This window comes from Amaranthus tricolor, chromosome 6 (assembly GCF_026212465.1).
Source record: "Amaranthus tricolor cultivar Red isolate AtriRed21 chromosome 6, ASM2621246v1, whole genome shotgun sequence".
Taxonomy (NCBI): domain Eukaryota; kingdom Viridiplantae; phylum Streptophyta; class Magnoliopsida; order Caryophyllales; family Amaranthaceae; genus Amaranthus; species Amaranthus tricolor.
Genome location: NC_080052.1, coordinates 29,946,423 through 29,957,022, shown reverse-complemented (window position 1 = coordinate 29,957,022; position 10,600 = coordinate 29,946,423). Strand labels below are relative to the sequence as shown.

The following is a 10,600-nucleotide window of genomic DNA, read 5'->3' as shown; positions in this document are numbered from 1 at the left end:
TGCTGCCACGTCCACCAGATCTGGGGCCACCGCCAGCAACCATACTGCCGCCACTACTGGTGTATTTTGGGTTGCGATTTCTGTTGTTGCGGGTCTTGTGGAATTTCCCACGGCCTGGACGTGGAGGAGCATGATCCGAGGAGTCATCGGTGTCCTTAGCAGCCACTACCATCGCCTCATCACCACCAGCCGTGACCTCCTTCATGCTAGCCTCTTTCAATGCCAACATGGATCGGACCTCATAAAACGAGGGTAAAACCTTCTTGTGACGAATGACAGAAGCAACCCCTTGATATGCTGGGGTGAGACCTGCTACCATACGTAATATCAGACGATTGTTGGACACCGGGGCTCCCACATTTTTGAGTTGATCAGCAAGGGTTTTGAGATGTTGACAATATGCCGAGACCGATGGAAAATCCTTCAAATATGTATTGTTAAATTCATGATTGTCTTGAAACAAATCACGAAGGCGGTTCCATAAGGTCATTGCTGAAACATCAGCTTCAATGACGGTGTTGAGCAGGTCCGTGGAGATTGTGGAATAAATCCACTGAACTACAGCCGCATCAAGGGTATCCCACATATCTTGTTCATCATCATTGAGAGGCACCGGATCTTTCGCTGTCCCATCCGAGTTTTTTGGTGGGATAATATGATGAAGAACTCTATGAGACCTACAATGGACCTTGAACAATTCAGCCCAATTCGCATATTGAATATTCTCCATTTCAAGGGTGATTGGAACATGGGTCTTGATGTTAGAAACAACAAGAGCCGGGTGGAAGGAGTGAGATAATTTTGATTCGCCCATGTTGACGGAAAGGAGCGAGACAAATCAGTAGCAGTACAAGAAGAAGAAGGGAAGAAGAAAGCGAAAGCGTGAAAACTAGAACACTGATACCATGTAAGATTATTCTTCCGTATCCTTCTTATACATCATCCACCATATATATACAATCAATAATCTCCATTAATTTAGGCTATAATCTAGGCTATTAATGGGAAGGCTATAAATTAGTTATCTCCTGCTATATTTAACTAATACAAGATTTATACAAAATATTTCAAAGACCATCACTTATTATTAAGGGATCAAAGCAAAAATTATAAAATATCACATTTTCGACAAGGGGAACTAATCTCCGCACCCCGGTGTGGCTTTGCGCATGAGTCAAAGGGATTATCAAAATTCAAACAAGTACATATAGTATATACTTCACGACATTTATGATATTTATCTTACAAATCTCACACATCAAAATTTAAAATATGATAATAAACGGATTAAGAGTGGAACAAAAGAATAGAAAAAAAATACTTCATGCAAATCTAAAGTGGTGGACATAATCAAGAAAAAATTTCATCAAAACAATCGTCCTACCATATAGAAAAATGATCAATACTAATAGCTTTCCCTCGAATAAAAAATGAGTTGTTTTTTTTTTCATTGATTGCAAAACCAGTTTTAGACCCACTGCACTATACTCCGCGATCGTCCCATAATTTGCTACATCCTAAAAATTAAAGTCACAAATTTTTGTGTTTTGCTCGCCGAAATCAAGAGGGAGAGAGAATTTATGATAATCCGAATTAGTATGATTTTGTCTATTTTAGTTTAAAGTCGTAGGAATTTATTCTGAAAATCTTATTTAATTAAAAAAGTCTCGTATTAATTTAGAGTTGGAAACCTTATGTTTATGTACTCCTAACATATACCGATATACATATATATTATGAGTAACTAGCTATTTATCAATATGTGTATTAGGATTAATTAGTATAATACATGAAGATATATTAGATGTGCTATGTAAATTAGTTAACCTATTTAGACCATAATTATATCTTTAATGAGCAAGATATACTGGATAGAATAATGAAAAAGTTGTAAATTGATAGCTATGCTACTATTGTTGTATTAAATTTGTTTTTTATTTTAAATATTGCTATAAAAGTTTTAAGTTCTGTATGATTTTCTTGTTTACATTATTTTTAAACATTAACTTATAAAAAAATACTTAGACGAAATTTCATATACTAGGAAGTGAAGTGAGGTAATGTTAATAAAACTAAAAAAAAATCCTAAAACATTTAACTTTCAATCCAGACTTTAATTCAAAATTAAAACCTTTAAATAAATATAAATTCTTTAAGAAATGAGATGACTTAATATGAGCTGACTGAATTCTAAATTATTGACAAAAAAGTTTAAATTTAGCTTTTAATTAAATTTTTAAAAAATAATTTAGGCATTGTACCAAATAGGGAATGTTTTGTCCTATTGAATTCGATATTACCAATCAAAACTCTCAAGTCTCGACTCATTGTCTTCTCCTATAAGTCCTAGCTTAGCTTTCTCTTACTCTATACTCTTAAATCTTACAAGTTTCTTGCTTTCTTCTTCCAATCCCCAACAATGGCAGAACTGGAAACACATAAACAAGAAGGTCATGAACATGAACAACATGTAATAATAACATCACAACAAACACATACAAATCTTCATCAACAAACCCCTGTAAACAATCAAAATCAAATATACCAACCTCCGTTTTATTCTCCTTCTCTCTCTTTTGACCAATCCCAAAAGTCTCCTCCCCCACCCGATTCACCCAACTCTTCAATTTCTTCTGATCACATCAAAGAAAACCCCAACTCTCGTTCTCCATCTCTATCTCCACTCCATTCTGTTCAGTCCATTGTCGCTGTTCCTGCAACTAACCGCCATGTTCATGACCAACCTGAGGTAGTTACCAAGAGTGAACCCGATTCTGAGGTGGGTCAACCGCATAAGCTTCCGGGTCGGGCTCCCCGGGTGAAAAAAGCTGGAGTAGTGAAAAGGGTAGGTTTAGTTTTGCGGTTTATTGAGTTTGTGGTATGTTTGGCTTCTTTCTCCGTTATGGCTGCTGATAAGAATCGTGGTTGGGCTCTTGATTCCTTTTATCACTATATTGAGTTCAGGTAACTAAATAAAAATTCATAAAGTTATAATCTTGAGTTATTTAATTCAAAATTTATTGTTTATTTATGTGAAATATAATCCTGGTTGTGATTATGGATAATAATTGAAATTGGGAGTAATTTGTGTATTTGAATGTTGGTAGGTATGCAATGACCATAAATGTAATAGGGTTTGCTTACTCAGGTTTGCAAGGACTTCATTTGCTTCATCAATTGACTACTGGAAAGAATCTTGTTGGTACCCGGGTTCGCCATTCCTTTGACTTTGCTATTGATCAGGTAATTTTGTGTTCCCCTGTGTAGAATAGAATTTCATCATCTCAATGCGGAATGCTCCCACCAAACCCACCAAGAGAGGGGATTGGGGATTGGATATATGCAACTTTACCTTTGTTAAATACTGTTGGGATGGTTTATCCCAACAAATTGAAGATAGTGTGCATACTTTATAAGTTATTGGAATCCTTCTTCCCATTGCCATATAGCTTGGGATGATATATATCTGGTTTATGAAGTGTGCACCTCGTGTATCCCGATAATATGCTGGTATTCACAATAAGTCAAGGTTAATTTAACAAATACAAAGTGTTTGAATGTTTTGGTTGTTGCATTATTGGATAGTTTATAATTGTTTTATGACCTAATTGGTAATATGCTGGACTTTACTCCATTATTACAAGTGTTGTAGTATTGTTGAAATGTTGATACCCATAAGCTGTCATTTTCTTTTGTTTATGTTCCTGATTGGATCATAATATGTTCATGACCCTCCTAGACATTTAGGACCTCTGCACTTATATATCTGAAGTGATTTGGATGTATTTTGGAGTATAATATGTTCACAAATCATACCTGTAATCTTGTACTTAATATGTAAGAACACTAAACTGGGCTTTTAGAATTGCACTAAACTTGTTAGAACTTTCACTATGTTTGGATAGAGGAAGCGAAGGGGAAAGAAACGGAGGGATTGCATTTTCCTCATTTGGATACCATTATGGGAAGGAAGGTAAGTGAATTGGAAGGAGGAATTTCTTTATAATTTTAACAAAAAAAATCATGTAGAAATTATTTGGCTTGAAAATACATCTTCTCTCCAGAGGTGAAACTTGGGTCAAAAGTTGAAGGGACAAAGGTTAAAGGTTTAGATTTGGTTATAAATTAAGATGAGCGAAGATTTGAACACATGACCTCTTAGCTATAGAAATATTAACTTTACGTCTCTTTAACCTTATCCGGCTATTTTTTCTAATGATATTGATGGTGTCATTCTATATATTTACCCCTCGGTTCCTACACCTTCAATGTTTCATCACCGCTTCCCTCCCTCCCTTTCTCCTTCCTCTCCTTCCAAAAATGTTATACAAACATACTGTTAATGAATATTGAAAATTTGGGAACAAAAGTGATGGGAAAAATTTATTGGAACCAAACCCAACTTATTATAACTGAATTGGATGGAACAGATATTGCTCTTTTATAGTGGTCTTAGATTTTAGTGATGGAGCTTTGGCCTGAATTTCTGCTCAAGAATACATAATAGTAGGATTACTTGTACGCCTGCTATGGGCATCAAACAAAAGCAACAACCCATTTAAGCTCAGTGGCACCAAAATGACTTTTTGTGCTAAGTGCTAATCTGATTAGTACGTAGACTTTATGTTAAGCTTTCTATAATTAATATTGACCCTAACTAAATTAATGGGCTGTAAGCATTGTTATCATGATCTCCAATTTACCATGAAGCTTTTAAGAATGAGAAAGTGAACCATGTAGGAATCAGGATGCCTTATTTAGCTAATTAGCTTATTATTCCACAATAATACATACTATAACGGTGCAGGTTTATGACTCGTTCTAGATGGTTTAGTGTAGTATGTCATGCAATTGGAGTCCGATAGGAAATCATTGTCTTTGAATCAGCTAAAGTGGAATTCAGTCATTTGGCTTTACGAAATACTTCACTAGCAATTATGATTATTGATGTCTTGCTGATTTCTTGTTTTTAGGAGGAAAACAATTTTTAGCTTAAAGATAACATGTCTATGGTTGATTTTACTTCTGTATTATAGCTTTATCGATTTCCCCGAAATACACTATCTTCAGATCTTAGAGTTTCCAGAAGTACAAATTCTCAGCTAATCAAAAAACCAACCCTTGAAAAGCCTTTGAACCATTTGTTTATCTTTCTACTCGTATACGTCTTCGTAGATTTCAGTACAGCATAAAAGCGGTATTTTTGATGTATTTAGAGGTTTAAACTGAATGACCGGCAACGCTTGAGCTAATAAAGTATTGGAACTTTAATGGGGGAACCTTATCCTCTGCTATAAAGTTTAGATGTTCCACTTGATCAAGAAGGATTACATGGCTTGAAGAATTCTTAGTGTTACTGGTATTGCCTTTTGTAATCTAATGCCTTTTTTCCTACTTTACTCTTTGTTATGAATGGCTAAGATTTCCTTGCCATTGCTAGAAGCTCTACTTTTTGAAGCCTAATAAAAAAATTGCTTTTATGGGCCTCTCCAAATTGGTTGATGCAAATTCTAATGGTACTTTATAGGTGGTGGTCAAGTTTATGCACTATAACAGCCTGTCGTAAAACGACTTATTATATTATATGTACGTCTTATTTATGAGAAGTGCTTGATGTTTGCTATTTAGAGTGAATTAGAAACAATTTTTATGTCATAAGGGTACAGTTTTGTAAATTTGACAACCTCAAAAAAGTCTGTTGACGGTTAATACCAAATAAGCAAGTACACTTATGGAATCTAGCGGTATCACTCCTACCTTTTATTTGGGTTACAATTGGTGAAATTAGAAACGCATACGATTTGTACTTTTGAACCTCTTTTTTATTTTAAGGCTAAAGTTTCGCATATCCGACTCTTTGGACTCTAATTAGGTGAGAGCCAGCTAAGGACATACGAGAAATGATATGTTCGTTGAACTTACAAAAGCTTTGTATGCTCGGAAAATTAACATGCGTGTGTTTTTCTATACATAGATATTGGCATACCTTCTAGTCTCAGCGTCATCATCAGCTTTTACGCGAGTGGATGACTGGATATCCAACTGGGGCAACGACAAATTCCCCACGATGGCAAGCGCATCAGTCGGAGTATCTTTTGTTGCTTTTGCTGCCTTTGCTTTGAGCTCGCTCATTTCAGGCTATATACTTTGTACTCGTAATCGTACTTGATAAAAAGCCTTTACGTATTGTAAGTTGACATGAATCCAATATACTTTTCTTTTGTGTACATTCTTGTTCTTGTCATAGGCGAGGTTTTCTGCTAACTAATTATACTCATTTAGTTTCGTATTCTTCGTTCTGTACTTCTGAAAGCTCAAATTTATAGCTTTACTCTATGATAAAGCGAAACTTGTTTTCGAGATCGGATGTGTTGCATCCTCCGTTTGCTGATAATAGAAAGGAAAATTAGCAATGTTATATTATTTGCTTGTTTGTTTAGATTCATATTTATGATGGGTTGTAAATGACATGTAAAAATACATGGGAAACTATCACATACATATATTTTTGATTGAAAACTTTTGTGTCGATATTGTATAATTTTATTTGGAAATTATATATCGCAAAAAAAAACTAAAAGTAGAGAAAGAATGGTTTTAAGAATGATGAATTTGTAAATTTTTCCAAACATATTGAAGTATCAACTTTTCTTCCATGCAAAAGAAATTATTGGTTCATGTGTTATTATTTAACATTTATGAGAGCCTTTTTTAGTGAATTAAGCAAACTAGGAGAAATGAGTAATTTGACACTATAATAAATATTTAAAAAAATGTGTTTGTTAAATGACTTTTAAGTAGCTAAAATGCTGATTTATAGATCAAAATTATACGGGTATTTTCTGAAATCTTTTATTGACTTTTTGACTACTCTTTCTTTTATAACCAATAACTAATTTTAACCCAACATTTCTATAAGAATCAACTTATACGATAGGTTTAATTAACAAAAAGTCAATTCTATCAAGTGATCAAACAAACTAACTAAAACGATCAACGACCAATAACCAACAGTCAATTATTAAAAACCCTTTCATATCATTTGAAAAAACACTAGATTATTAAGCAAAGAGGACCTTTTATTGTATTCAAAACCATCTCTATCATCCAATGAAAAAGTAACATAAGTTAAGGTACAAGAACAAGCACAACAACTGCCCCCTCAACTATTTGAACAACAAATAATAAATTACTTCCAATCGAAACCATTCCTAAGAAACATCCAAACACATACAAAAAGTAAACAAAGTCACCATACAAACAAATTAACAAATTTAATGTACATAGCTTTAATGCTAGTTAACAGCAGAACATTGCTTCCTTATTTCACCAGCTGACCCAGTTAGCACTTCAACTTGACCCATTTTAACCATAGCTGCACCAAATTCAGCAAAGAATGTTTCCAATGGACCATCAACAAGCTGTTTGATGTAAGAAAGTGTTGTAGGAGATGTTGTCAAGGCTGCATCGGATTCAAAAAGCCCGCGCCTTTTTAAGACTAGTTTGTAGTAGCTAAGATCGAATGTTCTAAAGCTTCCGGGGTCCATCTCGGCTATACTTGTGTTGTCTGTAGGTGTTTTGCATTTTCTTGCCTTGAGAACGTCTGCATACTCGCTATCGAGTGATGGGTCTTGGCCGTAACCTAGTCCGGTGAAGTTGTATAACCGGTTGGAAAATGATGGGCAATGTGCTATTCCTATAGTGTGTGCACCTAAACATACATCGACAAGTGCATTAAATACATTAAACGAATAACTTAATTAAAAGATTAAAACTAATTATGAGAGTGACTATGTAATCTAGTTAGATTTTATAACAATTAAAAGATGATTACCAGAAAGTAAGACTAAGTCTTTTAAATCAAGACCCTTGCTAGCAAAAATGGTTTGGAGAAAACTGAAGTTGCTAAATGGTGGTGGAATATTTTGTAGTGCTTCTGTTTCGTTTGAGATTAGCCCGTCTCGTCGACCAGTTGGTACCGGCCACCATGGACCGCCCTAAGCAATGAATAATCTTATCAAGTGAAATAGTATAAAATCAATTTTAGAATCTCAGTTTGAGGCTTTATAGAATATAGATAGTATAACATATTTTGAGCTTAAACTATTATCATAACCTTTTGATTAAGATTATTTTTTGATAGAAAATAGTAACTATTAATTTGGAACGAAGAAAGTATAAATCTTTTTTGCATTCCAACAATAAGTGTATACTTACGATAGTCCAAACTGCATCTCTAGCAACTAAAGCAATGATATCTGCACATGAAACAACACCAGGACATTCTGCCTCAAGTAAGCTCTTAACTCCATCAATGAATCCGAACCCTCTAAGGGACAAGTTTGGATTAGCAGTCTTTTCTGTATCATTATTTCCCACTTTGGTTACATCTAAAAGCACTGATGCATCACAACCCTGTTCATATATATATTCGTAAAAATATAAATATATTAATAAAATTATCATTAATTTATTGCTTAATAGAAATTTAAAGTGTATTATGGATTTTGATGGTTTAAGGATAATTTTAATATGGGACTTTACTAATAAGCAATGAAAAAATAAGAAGTAGCCATGCATGTAGGGCATTAAGGGATACAAAAGTAAGAAATTGTATATTGTTAACAGTCATTTTTCAATGCATCAATTTTTACTTTCAGACTATCTCGATTGAGCTAGCTTAATGTATATTTACAAGTTTAAATGGAATCAAACTCAATCACATATAATCTTCTAGTAATGACTTACGATTTTAAAATAATCAATTATAACCTTAAAGTGGAGTCTAAAAATAATGATAGTAACCTTAAATTAACCACTATGATTAATTTATATCACAATTTACAAGTGTAAGAGCATATAACATATCATGAATCCTCAACCATCAACTTAAGCTTTTGGTTGAATTGGTTCATTGACAATAACAAATTAAAAATAAAAAATGATGTGAAAATATAAAAGATGAAATTTTGAAAAGGTTACCCTAACGAAACAATCATGGAATTGCATTCTAAGAAGAGGAGCAGCCAAAGATGGAGCATTTGGGATGTGTTTATGCACAAAATTCTGCACAATTTCTTCAGCTCGTGGGCAACTTTTAGCATAGTATCCAAGCTCTAATTGTGCCTCAGCAAAGCTTATGACTCCCATTATTCCTAAGATAATCATGATTATATTATGATAACCCATTTTTTAAGTTTCCTCTCTAAGCTTCAATTTTTTAAAAAATTAATAAGAAACTCTCAAGGTTTGTTGTACTAATTGCTAATACAGGGTACTATTTATAGAATGGTTTGATCAAGTTGAATCATCATAATAAAGTTATACTTCTATTATACATAGTTATAATATAGACCTCTTGATTTTTTTATTGGATATATATTTTGACTGAACCTGACCCCATCTATTAAGAAAACTATTCGACTAAAAGCTTATGGTTGTAGTCTCAAGATACGTTCTATACTATATCATACTCTTCACACGAGAGACCTTTAAGCCAGAAGTGTGGATACAGTACATGCTCATCTCCTCATAAATATTACTAATATTTCACTTTTATAATATGGGTGAATGAAATTTAAACACGTAACCTTTAATAGTACTCCTATATCAATAGGATTTCGGTCAAATTTTTATAATTTTTTATTTAGTTTGCTCCTTAACATGATTACTCTGATTGACATGATTTACTTCTCTAAATTTTGTATTTATTAAGTACATCGTCAAGATTTTCAAGTCAAAATTTACTATTTCTCAATCTATAGTATATTATTAGGATTTCAATTGAAATTATTATGTACTTAAAAGTTAAACTTTTTTGGCTCTAAAAAGAAAAACTAATTTTCAAGTTTTAAAGTATTTTGATGTTAGATACTTAATATCATTTTGATAAATAATAAACTCTAATTGATCACCCCGTTGGGTTAAATTCAACCTAGACAAAACCAATCCGATTCGACTATTTTGATAAAACCAATCTGATCGATTGTTTTGATAGGTATTGTAGATGATATTAATAATATATGTTAATGGCTAACTAAAATGTGGTGGTTATAGTAATAGTAATTATTTATCATTAACAATGTCTATAAGGATGATAATTAGTAAATAATCAAATGATTAGTTATAGGCGGCTTAAGTAGCTGGGACCATGACAACTTTTTGAATTTCTTAAAAAGTAATCTTTTTAGTCTCTTCCATTGGTGTATGTTTGAGCATATGCTACAAATTAGTGGTTAATTCATCCATCAAAGATTTTGAACATTCTTCTCTTTGGCATGTTATGTTGCGCAATATGTGAAAAGAAAACTAAAAACTAGAATGCTAGTTTTTGCTTGTAAAAATTTAACAATAATACATCACAAATGCATAAACTTCAATGGTTAGTCAACTCGATAAACTAAAACGATGAATGTGAGAGATCATTTGAAACAACTCTCGTCTATTCTATCTTCTAAAACTATATATGAACATTAAGAGATAACATCGTCGATCATTCTTGTTATTTTCTTATCATTCCATGTAGGTCTATTTCTTATATGTAGACTTCACATGGATTCAAAATTTCATGGAACATGTTAAAATTAAACATTTTTTATTA

The 10,600-nt window shown here is 33.0% G+C and overlaps 2 protein-coding genes across 2 annotated transcripts; one reads left to right on the top strand and one right to left on the bottom strand.

Moving 5' to 3' along the window:
- Nucleotides 1–2,181: 2,181 nt before the first annotated feature.
- On the top strand, nucleotides 2,182–6,510 carry LOC130814922 (CASP-like protein 4A1). Its single transcript, XM_057681198.1, has 3 exons — nucleotides 2,182–2,964; nucleotides 3,108–3,243; nucleotides 5,975–6,510. Exons 1-3 carry the CDS (start codon nucleotides 2,420–2,422, stop codon nucleotides 6,167–6,169), a joined length of 876 nt encoding a protein of 291 aa, XP_057537181.1. The 5' UTR covers nucleotides 2,182–2,419; the 3' UTR covers nucleotides 6,170–6,510.
- Nucleotides 6,511–7,061: 551 nt separating this feature from the next.
- LOC130814902 (peroxidase 3-like) lies at nucleotides 7,062–9,256 on the bottom strand. Its single transcript, XM_057681169.1, has 4 exons — nucleotides 8,983–9,256; nucleotides 8,218–8,415; nucleotides 7,835–7,997; nucleotides 7,062–7,711 (listed from the first exon to the last, which is right to left on the bottom strand). The coding sequence occupies exons 1-4, from the start codon at nucleotides 9,187–9,189 to the stop codon at nucleotides 7,296–7,298; spliced, it is 984 nt and encodes a 327-aa protein (XP_057537152.1). The 5' UTR covers nucleotides 9,190–9,256; the 3' UTR covers nucleotides 7,062–7,295.
- Nucleotides 9,257–10,600: the final 1,344 nt, after the last annotated feature.